This window comes from Balaenoptera ricei, chromosome 13 (genome assembly GCF_028023285.1).
Source record: "Balaenoptera ricei isolate mBalRic1 chromosome 13, mBalRic1.hap2, whole genome shotgun sequence".
Taxonomy (NCBI): Eukaryota; Metazoa; Chordata; class Mammalia; order Artiodactyla; family Balaenopteridae; genus Balaenoptera; species Balaenoptera ricei.
Window position 1 is genome coordinate 91,680,085 of NC_082651.1, and position 23,066 is coordinate 91,703,150.

Below are 23,066 nucleotides of genomic sequence, written 5' to 3' on the forward strand. Positions count from 1 at the left end.
TTTTGAAACTGAATTTTACTGACATGTTCAATAAAGATGCATGACCAAACAGGCAAGGGGGGTATCTGTACCTCACTACAAGAAGCCTTACTTACTGGAGTTTTCAATACCCCATTCTTGAAATCTTTACCCTCTCAGGTGCTATACCTGTGTGCTGTGATTTGACAATGAAACTATCCGGTGCCTTGGAAAGGGCAACAAAACCATCTTTTGGTGGAAACTTAAATTCTTCTTCCCCGAAGTTGAATTTTAGTTCAGCATTCTAGCATTGAATAAAGGAGAAAATGAAAATGCTTAACCTAAGAGCAAACTAACCAATATGAAATAATGAAGATCAAAGCAGCTTATAATCACAGCAAAGTGTCTCTAATTACCTTCAAAACACAGGCAGGAAAGAGGCCTTGGTTCTTCATATGTGGTGGTATTTCAAATGCCAGACCAAGGTCTTTTCCTTTAAGAAAAAAAAAAAGAGAGAGAAATTTAATTAAAACGACCAGAAAAGAACCTCCACACGCTCGCACCACCAAATCCACCAGCCTACACATATTCACACTCCCCCTCCTGTTACTGCAGATTAGCTGTGCTAATACCAACCTCTTCACTTTTTCACTTTACTCCTGAAATTGTCCCCTCTCCCCCGCTACAATTTTAATTATTCCCTTCCTACGGGATTGCTTCCAGTAGACACTTGAATTGGACAAACCTCCCTGAGCGCAAAACTTCCTCCATCTGTCTTTTATTTTTTCTTCTCCTTTTTGTAGTAAAACTGCCTGATTTCCATGTTGACTGTGTCCACCTCATTTCACTCCGTTCTCTGTTGAACTGATTCCCAATCAGGCTCCCCCTACACACCCCTCGCTCCACCACAACAGCTCTTTGTCAAGCTCATTGATGATCTCCACTTGCCAAACACAGCAGTTCTCGTTCCTCATCTTTCTAGGCTAGACCCGTCAGCAGCACTGGACACCATGTGATCACTCCCTCCTCCGTCAAAAGCTTTCTTCACCTGAACTGCAGGACCGCAACCTCTTCTGGCTTTCCTCCTCATTCACTTCTGCTGGATTCTCCTCAATTTGCCAACTTCTAACCACAAGAATACCCTGGGCCTCAGATCTCTCCTCTTCATTACCTACTCTCATTCCCTAGGTGATCTCATCTAGACCTATGACTGGATCATAGATAAGCCAGTAACTCTCAAAGATGTATCAAAATCTCCAATTTTGATCCCTCTCCTGAACTCTTAACTGTACATTTAACTACTTACTTGATTTCATCACTCAGATGTCTAATAAGTATCTCAAACTTAACTTGCCCCAAACAGAACTCTTAGCATCCAACTGGTTCCCTACTTATTGTCACCACCCAGTGTTTTCAACAAAGCAGCCACAGTGATTGTACTGTTAAACTGTTAAAGACAGATGATGCCAATTCTCTACTCAAAACCTAATGGCTTCCAATCTCAGTCAAAGTCTGTATCATAGCCTATAAGGTCCTATATGGCCTGGCCTCACCACCTCACTGACCTAAGATTCTACGACCCTCCCCCATGCTCAGTGTGCTCTGGACCCACTGGCCTCCTCACTGTTTAAATACCCCAAGCACGCTTTCATCTCAGGACCTTTGCAATTACTGGTCCCTCTGCCTGAAATACTCTTCCAAGATATTTCTACTCAAATGTCACCTTCTCAGAGAAGCCTTCTCTGACCACCCCAGAATGCTCTCCATCCCCTTTCCCGGATTTACACGCTCCCTCAGTGCACTGTTCCCACCTAACATATATATCTGTCTGTCTCTCCCTATCAGTAGCTAAGCCCCACAAAAGTACACATAAATGTGTCTAGTCCATTTTCTGCTCTATCTCCAGCTCCTACCAGCATGCCTGGCACACAGCAAATGCTCAATAAGTATTTGTGCAAAAGCAAGGCAGGGAGGAAGAGAAAGAAGACTGAAGATGGTGAGGAAATTTTAAAAATCACAAATAATGAATATCACATATACTCTCTAACAAAACGGTCCCTAGAAAGCTTACCATTTTTGGAGAATTTGACATGCCCTTTATCCATATCTAGGTAACATCCAATGGTATCATGCATAGTGAATTCCTAGAAAACCAAAAAGTCAAGTGCTGTTAATAAAAAGCAAAACTGAAAATAAGGTTAAAAGGTCAAATATAGCTGCATCCAAAGTGTGTGTTAGTGTTGCATAATGCTTCCTTAAACTCTAATGTAGATTTTAAAAATGCCTAGTACAGCATATCATATACAATAGTAGAAGCATCAGACAGACTTTTTAGAAGCAACATGATATTAAGGCTCCTCCACATTACTAGAGATGTCGGCTACCACAACAAGTATATTTAGATTTAACATGATTCAAAATAAGAAATGAGAGCGACACAAGTATTAAAGTCAAAGCCAAAATCAAAATGGGGGGGAACACAGAAAACAAAGTAATATACTTTGGAGGGGCTAATAAATGGCATAAAAGAAAAATATTTTTCTCATTTTGTAACATTTCTTCACTGAAGTCCCAATCTGAACTTTCCATGGAAAATATTCAGAAAATTCACTTGAATTTCACAATCATTTCTATACCCTCAGTCATGTCATGAGTGATCAAGTAAGTATGCAGGAAAACTTACTAACACTATGATTAAGTCATTAATACAACTTACCTCTCCATAATTATCAAATTGTTTATTGTGAGATTTCTTTCCTGTTCCACCAAAGCCAAATCCAAACTTGTCAGTACCTAGATTTTAAAAGTATTTTATAAATGTGGTAAGAATAAAGTTAAAAGCACCATAAAAGTTCACAAGCTGAAGATAATATGAAGCATCTACACAGTATTGTGTGGTACATATTAACGCATACTAACTTTACTGACTTCATTCATACCCTTAACCTTATTCCTCCTGATTTTATGACGTTATAATATCTATTTTTTGGTACTTCAAATCTTTCTTGGAACAAGGAGGGTATAGGTAAATATTATTATTTCCATGTCTCTAAATATAAACTTTGTATGGTTAAGTTTACTATTTTGCTCCCCACTAAAATAAAATGTTAAAAATTCACAAATGTAAAACAACAAATTCAGTTTATTTTAGAAACACTTACCTAGGTCTAGGGAAGCCTGCATAGAAGACCACCCAACTCTGCACAATCCTTGGTCATGACACGATACTTCATAGTAGTGTTTCCCTGCAAGGGCAAAATACTTTGAGATTTATATAAATTATACATTTATGATTCATTTACCATGTAGCTACTTTCCCATTGTTTCTGAATAACAATTTGTATCTTCCAAATGAAGAATTGTAGATCTTTTTGTAACATTAAAAATCTTTTCAGATCCTTGATTCAAAGCTACTTTAAAGAAAGTTCATGTATTAATACATCACCCCAGGGGCTTCCCTGGTGGCGCAGTGGTTGAGAATCTGCCTGCCAACGCAGGGGACACGGGTTCGAGCCCTGGTCTGGGAGGATCCCACATGCCGCGGAGCAACTAGGCCCGTGAGCCACAATTACTGAGCCTGCGCGTCTGGAGAGGCCGTGATAATGAGAGGTCCCGCGCACCGCGATGAAGAGTGGCCCCCACTTGCCACAACTAGAGAAAGCCCTCGCACAGAAACGAAGACCCAACACAGCCATAAATAAATAAAATAGTGTTTAAATAAATAAAAATTAAAAGCCAGCTTGTATATCACCTGCTCTTTAAAAAAAAAAAAAAAATACATCACCCCAAAAGTTCAGATAAGAACAAATGTTGTTTAAATACCTTTCGTTAATCCTTTAGTAGCTCTACATCCATGCCATTCCTTTACTTCTCTGCTCTGACAACAAAGACCATCTGACCCAATTGCTGGATTTGAGAAAAACACAGAAAACCATGTCAATACAGATTACATAAATCACGCATTCTGAAATAAGTATTGTTCAGTCTCACTAATAAGATAATTCATTACTTGGTGCAATGTTCCAGGGACTGAGACTTGCTGATTCCTGAAGGATAGCAATGTCGTCCCCATGAGTAGCTGCCCTCATTCATCCCCTGGAGGGCTGTGGCTTACACTGAGGACTAGTTTCTCTACTGTTATCTGTTGGCTAGGACAGGATTTTACCACAACAATTCTAAAAAGGCATCAACAGAGCACCTAACCTGACTTGTACTACCGCAGCTGCATCACCAACACATGTTTAGACAACTATTCTCTAGAGTCCTTTAAAGAAACGGATACTAAGGATGACGCAGCACCCACTCATCAATGCTTGTTGCTCTGATTTTATCCCGAAATTAGAGCTTGAATGAATGCTACACTAAAAGAAAAACAGAAACTCTGGCTTGTTCCCTAATCCGTGGTTCCAGAAACCATAAAGGGACAGCAGGAAAAGCCTGAACAAATAACCCTGTAGCTGTTATTTGCTAATATTAGGGCTCTAAAAGATGAAGTTCTATATTATACATCATAGTCAGTCATAGTGCTTATTGGTGCTTTTTGGCGTTAAGTAATGCATTTGGCTTTTGTCTGTACTGGAAACTATAACTTCTGTCCTGATTCAGGCTTGCAAATCATATTCGCCACCTGAATGCAGAAGAAATTTTTTAAAAAAGCATCTCGTCACACATTTTCCTTCACTTATAAGAAATTAAATTATTTATTCAAAGTATAAATTCTTATTCATGTGGGTACATTATATAAACCTCTGAACTTTTAAAAAAGTTCTCTGACAAGGGTAAATCATAAAAATTTTTGTATTTAAAATTCTTTATGCATATATACATATATAAACTTTTACATAAATTAGATATCACACGGTAGAGAGTAGCAGTATGGGGTTGTTTGTTTCTGTCATGATTCCTCAAGGCCCATTTACCTTTCTCTGCATCCTGATTTTCTTACTCATTGACACCTGGAGAAAATTCCTCCAAGTCAACTCTGCAGTTCTGACTTATTCTTCATAATGGCTACGCAATAGTCCTTGGATACACCCTAATCTTTGTTTACCATTCTAGCAGTATCATTTACTTTGCTGGCAGTTTTTATCATTACAAATAATGTTGCATCAAACAGCTTTGAAAGTATATTCTTGCATACTGGCACTTTCATTCCAATGAGCTTGACCTTCCAGGAATATATGTTTTTTTAAATATTAACAGGTAATGCCAAACTCCTTTCCAGAGAGGCAGTAATCTGTAAGTCGGTTATCACCCTTTTGGATTCTTGCCAATCAGATGGGTATAAAACAACATTCACTGTAACTTTAATTTCCATTTCCCTGCTACCTGTAAACTTGACCTTTGTATGTTTATTGCCATTTGGATTTGGTTCTTCTGTGAACTGCCTATTCACATCCTTTGTCCATTTTCCAGATTGCTTATCTCTTTCTTACTACAACAGGTAACACTTTATCTGCTGTCAACACAAGAACCCCTTACCAGTTTATAAGGATTCTTTATCTTTCCTCAACATTGCATTAAAAACAAGTTTCTGAATCACAAATGTGCTGCTAAAATCTATCCACTTACCAAAAGCAGATCCTCTATCATATGGGTTCATTTGCCATTTGTTCAGCACTAAGCAAATTAAAACAAGAAAAGTTAACCCCAAACAAACATAATTTAAAACATTCTACAAAAAATAAAGCAAATATTTTATATTTTATATTTTATATGATATCTTAACTCCTCTAGATCCAATATGGTTTTACACACTATTTGGAATGTACGATTAAAATTGTTGCTGTTTTTATTAAAGGCAAAACTGAAACTGAAAACTGAAACAAGCCAAAAATAATAGTCACTGGCCCATCCAGGGCAACCTTTTCTGCTCACTTGCTTCAGTGCCTTTTTATTAGATGGCACTGATCTTTGTCATAACTATGAAAGCATTAATAAAATGAAGTTCTGGTGACTTCAATCATAACGAAAATAACCCACCAACATATCAGAATCTAATTATCACTTTATCATTATCATTAAGAAAAGCAAGTCCTTTATTTTAAATAATTCATAAGTCACAAAATATTTTCCTCCTCACTTTTATGGGATCGGCATTTTCCTTTTCTAAAACATCTTAAGAGTCTGGATAATCAAAAAATCACAATAGCTAAAGAGAATGCTATGTGTTTTCAAGCCCAATTTCCACCCAAGGTAGAAATCTTTTCTAGGTTATTTCTGGTCAAATGATATCTATCATCTGCTTAAACACCTGAAATGATGGAGAAGTAACGTTCTCTTGAGGGTCTCTATCCATTGTGGGCTCAATCAAGCTACTAGGAATTAAACAGTATTTTCTAGAACAATTATTCTCTCTCCAGATCCCAACAATGATTTAACAATTATACCACCTCCCTTTTTTGTTTGTTTCTCCATGTTTAAATATCTAGCTTCCTTACTCCTAATAGGACATGATTTTTGGAAATACAACCATTCTGGTTACCCTTCTGTGGAAGCAGATAGAATCCTTCTCTTTCATCACTCTCTCTGATAAATGATGGTTTATAGTTGCTACAAATTCTGAGACTATTTTTAAACAGACTAATAGTCTAAATAGTTCATATCCATTATCTCACAATTCATTTACAAATGAGTTCATTCTACAAACTATGTAACACTGTTACTTTCAAACTACTGAGAAGAAAATGTTGATATGCCAGCTCACTCCACTTAAGCTTGCAATTTTGTCACAATCCTATTTTGTATCATGAAACAAAAGTGACTTAAAATATAACAAAACCATAGATTACTCAAGATAGAATGGAATTCAGAAACCATTTAATAAAAGCAACAAAATTTAAGGATGAGAAAACTAATGTAAGATTGCTCATGGCACAGACAGGACCAATCTCCATGGAGATAGGACTGAAAATAAGAAACTGACTTTAAAAGGTACACTTTACATTTCAACCTCCTGGGCTCCTTCTTTCTTACCTTAAAGGAAAATGCATGCCTCTTTTCCCTGTAGAAGGCAATATTTCCTACCACCATGGGTTTATACTCTATCAACTATTTGTAAAATCTTTCCTTAATGCCTTTGTAAAATACTGTACCAATTTATCTTCAATATATGCATAAAAAGTTATCAGGTTAAGAAAAACATTAAAATAACTAAATATTATTTCTAAAATGCCAGTGTTTTCTCAAAGGCAACACTGTTAGTATCTTAGGAGGGACAATCTTTCAGTGTTATGCTCTAAATGACATTTAGCAACGCTGGTTTCCAGGGCACCAAATGACAATACCATCCCCTGGATGTTGACAATAAAAATGCACACTCAAATTTCACATCTGGGGCTTCCCTGGTGGCGCAGTGGTTAAGAATCCACCAGCCAATGCAGCGGACACGGGTTCGATCCCTGGTCCGGGAAGATCCCATATGCCACGGAGCAACTAAGCCTGTGTGTCACAACTACTGAGCCCGCGTGCTGCAATTACTGAAGCCTGCGCACCTAGAGCTCATGCTCCACAACAAGAGAAGCCACCGCAGTGAGAAGCCCACGCATTGCAACAAAGAGTAGCTCGCCACAACTAGAGGAAGCCTGCACACAGCAACGAAGACCCAATGGAGCCAAAAATAAATAAATAAAATAAATTTATAAAAAAAAAAAACTTCACATCTGTAAATGCCAGGAATGAGAATTACTAATTTATACAAAAGGAAATTAATAATATGCAAAAATTACCTGAAGCACCAGTTTTAATTGTCGTTTTTCCTTTTTTGCCTTCTTGTTGGTCTTTCAGAGTTTCATAAACTATCTGGATAACTGGAATACTGAAAGCCTAGCAAAGAAACAAGAGTTCTCTATATTAGCATTCAGATATCAGTGACAGTTCAATAATCAATATGAATTACAAAAATCATGCACGTACCTTAAATAATGACACATATTCCTGAGCACTGCTCCAATTTTCCCAAACCCAAAATACCAGTAAGATAACAAGAGTTGACTGAATGAAGGAAATAAGAACCAGCTGATAGCCCAAAACCATAAACAATCGGGACCCATAGAATGAACTAAACTAAAAAGGATAAATATTATTCTGACAAACCGTTTCTCTAGTCTAGGCCAACAGGAGATCAACCTCTATTTGCAACTTCTTTATCACTAGAGCCACTGCATTAAAATTCAGAAGTGAGTATAAATACTAAAGATACTGTAACTCTTTCTCCAAGACCAGTTTTAAACTATATTCTTAAAGCCATACTCTTATAAATCTTATTTCAGAATGAGCTGGCAACAAAAATATTGTTCTCTGTGGCAAGCAACCACTTTTTACATTTTGGAAGGAGGATATTTGATTAAATATTTCAAAGTAAAAACCACTGTTCAAAGTTGCTTTAAAAATCAACTCTTACGGGCTTCCCTGGTGGTGCAGTGCTTAAGAATCCGCCTGCCAATGCAGGGGACACAGGTTCAAGCCCTGGTCCAGGAAGATCCCACATGCTGCAGAGCAACTAAGCCCATGCACCACAACTACTGAGCCTGCGCTCTAGAGCCCGCGTGCCACAACGACTGAAGCCCATGTACCTAGAACCCGTGCTCCACAACAAGAGAAGCCACTGCAATGAGCAGCCCATGCACCACAACAAAGAGTAGCCCCCGTTCACTGCAACTAGAGAAAGCCCACGTGCAGCAACGAAGACCCAACGCGGCCAAAAATAAGTAAATAAAATAAATTCATGAAAAATAAAATCAACTCTTACAAAGTAAGTCAATTTAAGTTTATTACTTACACCAGTTTTTCCACTTCCTGTTTCTGCAGCCTAAATGAAAAAGAAAAAAAAGTTTAAGTTGTCAGTTAAGGAAATCAAATTAATGTGATACCATATAGAAATCTTTAACAATTCACAAGCTACCTTTAGTTCCACAGTGTCTCCAGATTATTCAGATTTCCTCATTCAACTTTATTGCCAATCTTGCCATTTCTCTTCCATTCCCTCAAAAATCTGTTCTCCCTTTTATTTTCCCATGGCTACCATTCAAATCTAAACCCTTATTATTCTAACCTAGATTGTTACAAAAGTATCCTAACAGTATCTCATGTCTTAGAGCTACACTACAAGCTGCTACCAAATCAGTCTTCATAAAAACACAATTCTAACCGTGCAACGCATCCCTGGTTAAACATTTCCAATGATCCACACTGCCAGCAAACACCCAAATTCTTTAGTATGACACTTAAGAAAGGCCACAGATAATCTGACCCACTGTATACTTCCCATCTTATCTCAAGTTACACTCTCCACCCCAGACACATGTATTTTATGCTACCATTGAAGTGAATTACTCTGGGATCATATCCTGCATTCTCCTATTCACAGTTTTTGTTGATGTGCTCTCTACCTAGAGAGCATTCCTCCTTTATCTTCCCTTGTCCAAAATCTACTTCTTCCAAGCAGAGTCCTTTATGATTCCTCAAGCAGAAGGGTAACTGGACCCCACCTGAATCTTTTCATACTTTGCACCTCTCAGGCAGGTGTCACATTTTCCCTTGTATGACATTTATCCATGTACATGTCTTACTGTGGTACTGGGTTGAAGCTTCTGAAGGGCAAAGACTGCATTTTATTCACCTTTGTGTTCCCCACAACTTTTACCTAATTACTTCGAATGTAGCATAGGTATCTTAAATGTTTGTGAACAAATAAAATTAATTTGGTGAAAATACCATTTTTAAGCCTATGGAGTTCTTAAAGTGGGTCACAAACAGCCCCAGACTTGTGTTTCCCCAGCTTCCAACCACCTCACCACATTTAAACATACCATAAGGACATCACCTCCTCCTAGGATCAGGGGGATGGACTCAGCCTGGATATCAGTTGGGAGACTAAAAGAATCATATTTTGAAGAATTTTAGTTAGTTAAAAAAAAAAAAGAATCACCTAAGCTAATTAAGACATGTTAAATTATAAACCTAAAAGAGAATTTTATTTGGTAAACACTACCAATCTTTTTCAGCTAAAAATATATCAACGTTTAGAAAGGAAACTCTATGATTTAAAGAATCACAGGAAAAAACTGAATTTCACTTATCCAACTGGGCCCAAAAATCTTTGATAAAAACACTAACCACTATTTAAATTGAAAAACATTGTTGTCACAGGTACATTTAAGCTTTTAAAGATGGAGGTACTTACAGCCAATCCATCTCTTCCACAGCTTGAGCAATTTCAGGCATAACACCCATCTCTGAAAACAAAAATTAATTTTAAAAACTACACATACTAAACTTAAATCATATTGCTCTTAAAATTACTGTTCAATGGGGAAACAGGTTTGAAGCATAGCTCAGTTACAGTTATCTCTTGAGTATAAATTTTGGAGAAAGACTTGAGTTCAAATTCAAGCTCTCACTAGCAATGTGACCTTAGGCAAGCTATAAACCTATTTCTTCACACAAAATGGAGCTAATATTGTTTATGTTGTAGGAATACGGGACGATTACAGATAATCATATGAATGCATCCGGCACATAGTTATCACTTAGTACCTAGTATCCACCAGTGAGTGTTTCCTATGACTGGCGAAAAATCTGCCAGAGTTGGAGAGAAAGTTCTAGACCAGTACCATGGTTGTTTCACCTAGAGATAATGTGGAAATCATGTGCCTTGACTCTTTAAGGACCATGTGAATACCCTCAGCGATCTGAGAAAAATGAATAAGCAAGTAGAGAGAGCCCACATTTATAGGCAGTCATAATCAAAACTCTGATAAACTGAAAAGGGAGGGGCTGCTGGTGAGAACTTGGGTTAACTGGAAATGTCAGCTGAAGAACTACTCTCTTCTTAGTTGTTCACATATTTAAGTAATTTACATCAAAGTGAATCCTAAATGAATAGATTGGGTTATTTCTGATTGGATTTTGAAATTTTATCACTTCTCAAATGAACTGTAGAGGGTACACATGGACTAGTGAGTTGTATTACTTAAATCTCCTTTCCAAATAAGAAGTGATCTTTCTTTTAAGTCTGCATTTTTAAAATGTAGCTTTTATTATTGTTATCTTTACAAAAGTATATATTTCTATTAAAAAATGAACAACACTCAAATATACCCAAGCCCCAGAGATAATCTATTTGGAAATTTTGTATTTCTTGTAATCATTTGTGAAAAGGCATAAAATAAAACTACAATCCACTGCAAGAGTAGCTTTTTCTTTGCATCAGGTGAGAAGACACATACTAGCAATTAACAATAGACACAACACTAACATTTTGTTTAGTAAACTAGTTAATATAAACATTGATGACATGGGAAAGTGTAAAAATCTTTTTCAAAAAGGCAGGCTCTCCTACCCCGAAGTCTCTTCAGAAAAATCCACAGATTGAAAATCTATTCGAGATCAAAAGTTGTATATCCAAGCTGACCTTTTTAAAAATTGCCCCCATTAAAGTCTAGGTGTATTCGCTCTCCTACAACGCAAATTGCTTAAAAAAAGGGAGTGATGGTCTTCAATATTCTGCATACAGAATACTGCAAGCTGAAGCTGCTTGTGAAACTATTCTATTGCAAGCAGCAACCACAGACAGCTTTCAGCAAACTCCAGGCAATTTCTTGTTCCATTCTGGTCATGTTTTCTGCAGGTTTGCTTCGAAACCATGTTTTCTTTAAACAGAACACTTTTAACACTCAAAAGAAAAATAGGAATATTCCCGCTCTTTAATTCCACTTTTGTCTTTATTTCACATCACAGACTCTTCTAGTCCTTTACTCTAATATTCCTGAAATCTGTGCATGACTCCCAAAGAAGTGAACCTATAAAATGACAACCTGGAACTGCTCTACACACCTTGGCTCTGAAATCTTGTTTGAGGAGAGAGCTGGGGAAACAAAAACAGCTTCCAGGCTGAGCAGATTCCCCCTTGCCTATTATGAAATGCAACTAAAACAATCAGAAATCCTCTCTCACGACTAAAAACTTGGAATTCCTAATGTTCTAATAGGAGAAAAATGAAGAAAGTACAATACTGTTATATCTGAAGTCATCTTAATAGATTAACAATATTTAAACATAGTAGCCCTAATTTGATACATTTATTGCTATATAAATGTACAACGTTTAGTCTATAAGACTTACTGCAACTTGTAAAACTGTGGATGTATAAAGGAAGGATGATAAAGGAAAAGAGAAAAACAACTGTCGGGTTAGGTAAGCCACCTAAAATTCCTGTTTGGAATAAAGGAGGGTATCATCCGCAAGTAAACAACGATTTTCAAAATTTGTGATGGGCTCGTGTGTACGCGGACGAAAATGCTTTCCCTTTAGCTTAGATATTCAACGTTACTGTTGATATAATAGAGCTTAACAACAAATAAGTATCAGGTTTGTGCCTGGAACTTTTAGTTTTGGAAGGGCCTGAAAACAACTAGATGCACGATGGTCATTTCCAACTGACCCCTCCCCGCGCCCTGCTGCTTCTCGGCCAGGCCAAGCGCCTGTCGGGCGCGGACAGAAAAGGGTTCGTGAGCACCACTGCCACGTCAAAGAGCAAGAGGCCGGGGCTCCGAGAGCGACCGCAGCAACGCCGCCGCATCGCTCTCGCACCCCCGGGTGTCCTGGCAGGACAGCCGAGTGAAGGGAGACTGGAAGGAGAGAAAGAAGAGAGCGAGCACGGGGAGGCCCGGCCCGGCCAGCACCTGGAGGGAAAGCCTCTCCCTGCAACACCGAGGCGCACCGATCGGGCCTCTCGCGCCGCCACTGATCCGCCCGCAGTGCGGGGACCGAGGGGACCGCCTTGGACAGCTCCCTCCTGTCCCGCGCGGCACCTGTCCGCCCCCGCCCCAAAGGCTCCCCTCCAGCCGGCCCAGGGCCGAGGCGTGCATCGGGCCGCCCGCTCCAGCCCCAGCTCCGCAGACGCACCGGAGAAGGCCGCCATCTTCGCCCCGTCCTCCGCGATTCAGCTCGCGGTCCCTCCCTCCGAAAGGACACGCGGCGCGGTAGCGGCCGGCGCTTCCGGCCCCCGCCCCCGGCCCGCGTGTGCCGCTTTCCAAGTCCCGGCAAGGACCCAGTTCCGAAAGAACTGTTCCGGCCTAAGAAAAGACCCGCCGCGGACCTCACGGCGCGGACCCAATTCAGCTGCCCCTTGCTTTTCCTAAGTAGCCAGGACCCGTCATCGTCAGACGTACTCAGAGTTACCTTCTATGTAGAGCATGCTATGTGTCATCAGGAGCACTTTTCCACATGCAAGGAAGCAGACGTTACGTGATGAGGGTCACACAGTGGCCCAGGCTGATCTGACAGCAAAACTGTGCCATCTCTGCTGCCTCACTCAGACCCCGCAGCCTCTCAAAGATAAGCAGGGCTTTGTGGTGTGTGAATGACCTGGAGAGAACGTACTGAATTCATCGCCCAGAAAACCAGCGCTAGTGAGCGCCTGGCACCCAACAGTCATTTACTAAATACTTTTGACCGATTTCGGTCTCCCAACCTCCCTTCCCCGGTGTTTGATGGAGTATTGATAATTTCACGTTTATTTGACGTCCTTACAGTTTGACTCTTCTCTTTGCAGAAAGATGGGAAAAGTAAACGAATGTTTAATCCTGCCAACAACTCTGTCCGGTTGTATTAGCATCTTTAGACGAAGATACTAAGTTTCAGGAAAATTAAGTAACTTATCTAAAGCCATATGGCTACTGAATGGCAGCATGGGATCTGAGCCATATCCGCCTAACTTCAGGGTCCATGCTGTACCTAATGTGTAGCCTGCCCCAGAATGACATGAGAAAAGTCAAACCCTCAGGCAAGATGTTTTAGATGGACTTAGAACTACAACTTCTGGAGCCATACTCCCTGCGTTTGAATTCTAGCCCTGCCATTTGCTAGCTGTGTAACCTTGAACAAGTCTGGGCTTCAGTTTACTCATTTGTGAAATAACCATGAATAATAGTACCTATCTTGAAGGATTGGTATGAGGCTTGAATAAAATAGGTAAAGCACCACGTGCACAGCACGTGGTAACAATATATGTGTTAGCTCTATTATTATACTATTACATGTAATAGGATTCACCTAAAGTTCCAACAAGGACAATACAGTCAGGCCTGCCTGCAGCTTCGCACCTCCAGGGGGCACCATTCACATGATATTCTATATTCTCATTATATTTTGTATAAATTTATACGTGATACCCCCTGAGAGTTAGGCAATGTAGCAGTTCTGAATAGATGCCACGTACGCCATATTTTTCCTCTGTCAAGGGACAAAGCATTTTCCAGGGGACTACTCGGAGGACTTTTGATCTCAGGAGTTTGGGAAGCAGAAGGCATGCTATGAGAAGCTGTGACTAGAAGGCCCCAAGGCAGCAGGGCAGGAAAAGAGCCAGAGGCAAGAGAAGGCGGCTGTAGGAGCAGACCACTTTTCCAACAACTGTGGGGAAACATGTGTGACTTTTTCCACCCAGGGCTAACTGGACCTGTGGAGAGTGGACTTGAAGCTCTCTTCAAAGGGAACGTGCCCAGGACTTCCCTGGTGGTCCAGCGGTTAAGACTCCACACTTCCAATGCAGGGGGCGCAGGTTCGACCCCTGGTCGGGGAACTGAGATCCCACATGCCATGCAGCCAAAAAAAAAAAAGGGGGGGGGAATGTGCCCAAGAAAGCTGCCTGGAGAAGCTAAATGATGCAGCAGACAGACCCCCAAAGGACCCTGTTTTATTCATACCTTTTAACCAGAGGACAGAAATCACCTGCTTCGTGGAAGTTGCATTTGGAGGATACCAGCAGAAGAATCTCCAAGAAACCAACAAAAAGTACCCCTGAGCTAAAAAAAAGTCGACCTTGGGCATTATTGAGCCAGAGAGCGCCAGATTCAGATCACAAAGGCACCAGCCAAATAAAGGTGGGTCTCCTCCCTGCCCAGATTTTACCGCTCCCCAAGGGTCAGAAACAACAGCTAATGGTAGAGGGGAGAGCAGGAAAGAGATTGACTGCATCCTTCATCACATTGATAAACTGGGGAGGGAGGAAGCTGTCATTTTGGCTAAAATTGTGAGTTATGATCATGACACTGGACCCAATAGTTTAATTACAGAAATGAGACTATAATTGTGATGAAAATAGCCAGGCAATATTTCGTTATCTGGGAGTGACCAGAAAAACTCTGGAAGATGCTGGAGATTCCATCTAGGTCAGAGGAAGAAATAGTCTCTAGAGAGGGTTTCAAGGTAACAGATAATGTTTTCTGCTCATTCCCTATCAAGTTTAGCTTATTTAGTAAATATAATATGAGAGAGATATAATAATACCTTCAATAATGTGAATTGGGATATAATGTGATTGGCTCCCCTCTTTGGCAGGTAGGACAAGGCCAGGCAAAGAAGTGGCAGGCAACCCCTTCATCCAACCAAGAGATAAATGATGGGTGTCTCCAGTCCAGTATCCTGCTGGTCCACTCTGCCCAAAACAGGCTGATTAAATGGGCACATACTAACAGGGAGACAGTCCTGGAATCCTTGCCTGGCTCCAGAAACCCACCTACATAAATCATAGGTAGGAAGACAACCACCACTAGGTGGCGCCAAACTGCAGTTGATCCCGGTAAAGGTTGAAAGGGACATAAAACTCCCAGCTGGGACTCTTCCCTGGACATTTATTTCTATAACCTCACAATAACCCAGCATCTTATTGGGTTGGGTAATTGGACCTTTTGGACCCATAGCCAAACACATGTGGTGGAATTTTGCTGTATTATCCATACACCCAGAGAGATTGTGTTACGTACTGAATTTTCAAGTAAGCTGTACTATAGGCCACTGCAGACCAGATGGATTTGCAGCTACAAAGTCAGGCCTACGAAATAGGTCCTTGAGATACCCAGGCCCTTGAGAGTATAGAGAGGATTTCCTTAAAGAAAAAAAAAAAAAAAAAGAAAGATCTGACTGGCAGATACTGTTTGTGCTCTGCAATATGGACATGGTACCTGAAAAGGCAGTGATGAGCCTTGAAGATGAAAGCTTCATGCTAAACCTATTGAAGCAGAAAATAGGAGGAGCTTGGATCCTTGATGATGGTGGTGAGCTACCAGCCCAGGTCTGTCTGCCTCAAGACCTCTTGTGGCTGGAGAATGCATTACGTAGTTGAGCCACTGTTAATTCTCTCTGGCTTGCCACCCAACACATACCTAACAGGTACAGAAAAGAAAAGAGATGAGACATTCATCAGTATAGATTTTGTGTAATGAATCACTCAGAAAATTTTTTCAAATGTTCTGGAATAGAGCAATAAGAAACCTATCGTGGCTCCAAGATGGAGGCGACTTTGGCTTGAGTCATGAAGGCACCATCAAAAACAACCCTTGAGGAATTCTCTGGCGGTCCAGGGGTTAGGACTCCATGCTGCCACTGCAGGGGGCACAGATTCGATCCCTGGGCAGGGAACTAAGATCCCACATGCCGAGTGGCATGGCCAAAAAAAAAAAAAAAATCACTTGAATTTTTAAAAAAACAGCCCTTGAATATATGGTCATTTCCTCACAACCAAAAATGAAGATGAAATGTGCCATACGTAATGGAGGATGTGAGCCTGAACCCAGCCTAGGGAATATAATTCAAATCAGGTTGTTTACTTTGTCCTTTCACTGGCACCCAGCCACACTCCCCAGTCCCTGTCCTGGCTCCTTCTGGGCCCTCATTCCTAGCTCCTAAGGATCCAGCCACCACCAAGAGGGAAGCAGCAAGAGAGAGTTGTTTTAATGTAAAAGAAGTCAATTAGAAAATGCAATATCTTCATTACGTAGCTCCCCCCCAAATCCTTCCTCACAATACATAATACAAACCCACTCACCATGCCACACAGGTAACCGCAACTTCTCCCTCCTCAAAGTTTCCCCAGGAAGTTTGCCCTCAGATCTATGTCTTAGGAGAACAGAGAACTTGGCATCACCTACTCTGGATCTTGAATCTTGCTGTGAGCGGACGTGGCCAACCTTCCATCAGGACACCCGCTCCACTTTGATACGGCTCTTGGTGGGTAAGACTCCTGATTCCATCTTCCTCAGGATGGCACACACCAGACCCTCCAAGTCTAGCCTCCTGCTTCCTGCCAGCATGTACCCTTGGGGTCATTTTACCCTCCAGCATGTCAAACTATATAGAATTCCTTGGGGATTCCCTGGCAGCCGAGCGGTTAGGACTCCGTGCTTCCGCTGCAGGGGGCACGTGTTCGGTCCCTGGTTGGGGCTGCTGTGCAGCACGGCCAAATAAAAAAAAGAATATTAGAATTCCTCGCGTACGGCAGGTTGCCTCTCACCGCTGTGTATTTCCAATGCTGTTTCCTCTCCCCAGAATAGCCTTCCCCTGTTAGTTTCACTTACCTATTGCTGAGTAATACCCCCAACTGAATGCAACGACCAATTTATTGGTCATGATTCTGGGAGCCTGGAATGTGGGCAGGGCTTACCTGGCTGCTTCTTCAGTTCCACACAGCATGGCCTGGGGTCATTCACTCGGCTGCATTCAGCTGGTGGGCTGGACTGGGAGGTCTGAAAAGACTTCACGCTCCTGGGTGGTGCTGTAGGGCTCCCGGACACAGTCTTGCTCTCTCCACATGGCCACCTAGGACCTTCTCACAGCAGGATTAATCCCAGGGAAGACAGACTTCCTACATGGTAGCTGGGTTTCAAGAGGATAGGGCCCCAAAGTAGAAAGCCGAGGCTGCATATCTCGAGTCAGCTGTGGAAGTAGCCCAGTGTCACTTCTGCCAGATTCTATTGGTCAATACAAGTCACATGATCAGCGCAGCCCAGATTCATGAGGAGCGGAAACAGGCTCTACCTCTTGATGCAAGGAATGGCAAAGAGTGTGCTGCCATTTGTAGTATACCACGCCTCTCTTCTTGGCAAACTCCTAATTATTATTCAGATTCAGCTAAGCTAGCAACTTGCAGCAAATCCTGCTTAATGCCAATCCCCAGCTAACAGATACTGCTAGTTTGCCCCAATGTTTATTTCTCTTTTTCCTTAAATTTCTGACTTTAAGCCAGATGTTTGGCTTCCCAGAATAAAGACTCCACTTCCTAACCCCCCGGTAGCGGGGCCGTATGCCTGTGTTCTGGCCAATGGCATATAAACAGAAGTGCCCTTAATGGAGTTGGTGCATCCTTCTTGCTCTTGCTTCTTCCTCTTGTTGGAATAGGGATGCAATGGCTGGGGTTTGAGCAGCCATATTGGACCATGAGAAGAAAGCCATGTACTGAGGATGGCAGAACAATAAGAGAGAGGTAGCTTGAGTCCCTGGCACCAAGGAACACCGTACCAGCCAGAACTGTGACTCTAGATTTATTATCACTCACACTTCTGTGGAGCAGGAATTCAGGAGCAGCTTGGCTGGGCATGTCCACTCAGAGCCATTCTTGCTGCTGTAGTCAAGCTGCTAGCCAGGTTTGCAATCATCTGAAGTCTAGGGGCAGGGGCGGGATGGGAGTGGGGAAAGATCAGCTTGTAAAGGTCACTGGCTCTTATGACTGCGTGGTAATTAGCAGGAGGCCTCTGTCCTCCACTTGGACCTCTTCCAGGGCAGCTTGAACGTTCTCATGAGATGGTTGCTGGCACCCCCTATACCACCCCCCTCTGCCACCGAAACCAGCGATCCTAGTAAACAAAGCAGAGCCAGTGATATCTTTTACAGTCTAGCCATCAAAGTCACACTGCCACTTCTGCCATATCTCATTGGTCACAGAGGGCTGTTCACAGGCATGAGACACACACAAAGGCATGAGGACCCGTGGATGAGGATGATTTAGGGACCAGCTTAGAGGTTGCCTTCCACACCCTCCCCCCGCTTCCCTAACAGACCCCTTATTCGTTCAAGTAGCAGGTGGCAATCCCTCAACAACAGGAAAAAGCCTGTTCATCCTCTGGGGTAAATCATGTTCCTTCCGGACCAGCCATTGTTGTCATTAATTTGTTGGCTTAGTCTACCCTGTTTTTCACAGTTTACCTGACTCAGAAAACAGTTTGGAGACAGCGAAGGCTCCTGTTTAAACATCCCCTTTTTTCCCTCTGAATTTCCTACAGCTTCTGAGCTGAGCAACAATCATTGAATTTTATGCTTTTGTCAAAATAAGCTGTCAGAAACGGGTCCAGATCTATTAGAATGCAACATCATTCTCGCTGCCCCAGTGTTCACCTTATGGTACAGGGACCAGAGAGAGCCCAGCAAATGGACATAAATCCAGAGATCTATAATTCTCCATCCCCTGAAGAAGTGGCCATAAAGTCCGTCACTCCAGATATATGGGAAGCAGAAGACAAAGCACAACTCAGATGAGTTTCAGAGGGACTGTAAAACAGAAAAAGAGATCTTACTAACTGTGTCGGTCTCGTTATAAGCAAGCCAGGCGGGGACAGGATTTACGGCTGGGTGCTGACCGGCGGGCAGGCGTGAACGTCACTCCGACCCCCCTGCCCGCCATCTCCCGTGCTCATCAGCTCCTGCCAGCGACGCCGATGGCTCGTGGGGAAATGGCTCCACACTTAGAGTCTGAGCAGGAGAACACGGCCTGGAGGTTGTGGGTGTTGAAGAACAGACTCTGCACCAGACAGATGTCCTGAATCCAGCTGCCCAGAATCTGCTGGGACCCTTGAGTTCCATTACCTGCAAAAGAGACACATTTTGCACCTGCACCCAGGGTGCAGGCTTGCTTTCTCAGCCCCTCTCCCCGGGTCCTTGTTTTACTGCACTTCCTTCCTATCTGTGAAACTGATCACTTGTTAACAAGGTCTGTGATTTTTTTTACTTTTTTTGGCCACACCACGTGGCTTGTCAGATTTTAGTTCCCCGACCAGGGATCGAACCTGGGCCCTCAGCAGTGAGAATGAGGAGTCCTAGCCACTGGATCACCAGGGAAATCCCCGAGGTCTGTGAATTTTATCTGAAGCAGACTGAAACAAGACTACCTGCTATATTTAAAGAAGGAGGGGGTTGATAAAAAGGATGGTCAAGAATTCTTCAAAATGATTTATTCATATTGACAGACCCAGGGAGAAGATAAATCCATCTTCCTGTGGAATTCAATGTTCCACAGGGCCAAACGGAAGACTTTGGTTTGGAGTTCTGGTTTTGTGTTTCTGTTTGTTTGTTCTTAATAGCTGAAACAATCAGTCATTATCATAAGCCTGACATATTTTTTTCAGTTGCCTTCATAATAGAATTATGAAGTTCAAATAACAATTATGCAATTGCCAGGGAAAATCCAAAGATCTTTTTTCCGAGACAAATATAGGTTCTATATATATGTTACTCCAGTGGGCAAAGTCCATGTTGATGGGTAGGAGACATTCCGGGCAAAGTCCATTCTCCAAATCTTCACAGTTAATGACAGCTTTGCTGTTCTTATTCCAGGTACATCAGGCATATAGCTAAATGATCGATAGATTATAGATAGATAGGACAGCATCCAAAGTGTATTGAAAATAGCTCATATTTGAGAGAGATTACCTAACAGGCTATTTAATTGCTCTGAGGCATATACTTTGAGTTCCTTTTGTTGCAGCTCTGTATCCTTTTGTGAAGTCATAACAGAAAAAAGAGGGCCATCAGAAAAATTATTTGCTCCAATTTTTTGTATTTTACAAAACTACATTTGAAAAGAATATCCTCTTTGATTTTCAGGTTCTCTTATACAAAGACCTATAGGAAAAGTTTCAATTTGAGTTTATTTAGCCTAGGTTAAAAAGAAAACATGCCCAGAGCATATGTGACACATTTGCTCTCCCCAATCCCTTCTACCTGCTCAGAACCCTTAGAAAGAAATTCACAGTCTGGGTAGAAAGCAGTTTCCTTTAGGAAATCAATACCATCCATTTTCCTTCAATCTCTGTGCAGTCTCTGTTATATTATGATCCCAATTTGCCATGTTTTGTGTTATAGTCACTCATATAGATCTTCTTAAATCCTTTCAGATATAGCTCATAAGCAACATGAAAGCAAACGCTGTGATCTCCTAATCCCCTAATGTAGCACCTAGTACAAAGAGGGATTCTGTAAATATTTACTGAATAAATTAATAAAAGATATCAACATAAAAACAAAAAAAGAATTCTTCAAAATGCCTGGAGAAAATCCTGAATATGGCAGAAATTTATTCTGCCTGGTCATATAGTTTCCCCTGATGTTACAATAGCAAGACTGGGAATTCGTAAAGGCTGCTTCAAGTGTCTCTCTGAATAGTGATGTTCCAGTTACTATGACTGCATAAAAAACTACCCCAAAATGTAGTGGCATAAAAGCTTCATTTATTATGCTCGTAGATTCTGGGAGTGAGAACCCTGCACAGGGCACAGCAGGAAGGGCTTATCTCTGTTCCTCAGTAACTAGCACCCAAGCTGAAAGACTTGAAGGCTAGAGGTTAGAATCATTTGAAGGTTCCTTCACTCACGTGACACACTGATGCTCATGACATAGAAACCCTAGCTGGGGCTGCTGGCCAGCTGTGGCCTCTCCATGTGGCCTGGGCTTTCTCATGACATGGTGGTTGTATTCCAAAAGCAGCATCCCAAGGACCCTGTGGTCTTTAATGACCAAGCTTCAGAGGTCAAGCAGTGTCACTTCCTCCTCTTTCTACTAATTGAGGCAGTTACAAAGGTCTGCTAGGTTAAAGGGGATCATAGATACCACCATTTAAAAGGGGAATGTCAACATTTCATTGTAAGAAAAGCACGTGGGACAGGGTATAAATTGGTATGGCCATGTATTAGAGTTCTCCAGAGAAACAAAACCAATAGGATGTGTATATGTAGAGAAAGAGATTTATTTTAAGAAATTGGCTCATGCCATTATGGAGGTTGACAAGGTCAAAATCTACAGGGTGGACTGTCAGACTAGAGAACCAGGAGTTGCTGATAATGCAGTTCAAATCCAAAGACTGTCTGCTGGCAGTTTCCTCTTGCTTGGTGGAGGTCAGCCTTTTGTTCTATCAAGGCCTTCAACTGATTGGATGAGGCCCAACTTTACCCAGACAAGTTAACACATAAAATTAACCATCGCAAGTCCACCCCTTGTCAACTTGGCATCTCCTTAAACCACCCTTAATCTCAAAATAAAGATAATAACGAGGTCATACTTCTACCTAACATGATACAACTATCCTGTGTACAACTGAAAACTCACTAACCCTTTCTCCAGAGGAGGATGCAACATCCTTGCATGCTGTTTACTCTTGTTAATATCTTGTAACTTGAATACCATGATGTAAGGTTATCAATACTTAAATACTATGACATAAAATAAATACATCTTATGTTGCACGATAAAGGGATTTTAAAAAGGGCAGGAAATGAAGCTATTTGTCGTGTGTGTGCAAATATATACATATGTGTATGGATATGAATCACACGTTCATAACAAAATAAGGAAGAAATACTCATGACAATTGTAGTCCACATTTCTGAAACTGGTCATGTGGTGGTAGCTGGCATTTGTAATTACCTTCTTCCACTACCCATTTCATATCCCCTTGCCCTGGGGCCTCATGCCTTCATTATCACAATATCCCACTGATTAGAGACCAACCCTATTCCACATGGCGGGAAATACACAAGGCATGAATGCAAGGAGGCTGGGATCATTGGAGGACAATTTTGGGGATGGGCTTCTACACCTGGAAATATCAAATATTTCTCCATTTTTCAGATGTCAAGTTCAAGTCATAAAATGGATAGAAATAAGGCGAAAGTGTCCGGACCTGGACTAGATCAGGGAGGACTGTGTATGTCAGATTAAGCAGATTGGTTTCATCTGGTAGATGTGTGGCTTTCAACCTCAGTGTACCCTCACCTGGACGACTTGTCAAAATGAAGATGTGAGGCCCTCCTCCCCAGAGTTTCCAATTCAGTAGGTCTGGGGTTAAACCTATCGTTTGCTTTTCTCACAAGTTTCCAGGCGATGCTATGCTGCTGATCGGGGGACTACAGTCTGAGAACCTCTGTTGTGGGTAAAGCAGATTTTAAGCAAGACAGTGATGTGACCAGATTTTTATTTTATTTTATGTAACTCTTTCTGGTGATTTTGTGAAGCATAGATTTGTGTAGGCCCCATAACAGGCTTTCAGCCATACACATAAGATATAA

General features: G+C 41.5%; 1 protein-coding gene across 1 annotated transcript in view; it reads right to left on the minus strand.

The window, feature by feature from the left end:
- DDX1 (DEAD-box helicase 1) overlaps nt 1-12,971 on the minus strand; it is a 33,440-nt gene extending 20,469 nt beyond the window's left edge. The window contains exons 1-12 of the mRNA XM_059942179.1: nt 12,865-12,971; nt 10,142-10,193; nt 9,768-9,831; nt 8,738-8,767; nt 7,686-7,782; nt 5,530-5,577; nt 3,781-3,864; nt 3,120-3,203; nt 2,675-2,751; nt 2,030-2,102; nt 375-451; nt 148-262 (exon numbers count right to left, since the gene is read on the minus strand). Of these exons, the coding sequence (XP_059798162.1) occupies nt 148-262; nt 375-451; nt 2,030-2,102; nt 2,675-2,751; nt 3,120-3,203; nt 3,781-3,864; nt 5,530-5,577; nt 7,686-7,782; nt 8,738-8,767; nt 9,768-9,831; nt 10,142-10,193; nt 12,865-12,880 (817 nt within the window). The 5' untranslated portion in view covers nt 12,881-12,971. The remainder of the gene's footprint in view (nt 1-147; nt 263-374; nt 452-2,029; nt 2,103-2,674; nt 2,752-3,119; nt 3,204-3,780; nt 3,865-5,529; nt 5,578-7,685; nt 7,783-8,737; nt 8,768-9,767; nt 9,832-10,141; nt 10,194-12,864) is intronic.
- Nucleotides 12,972-23,066: the final 10,095 nt, after the last annotated feature.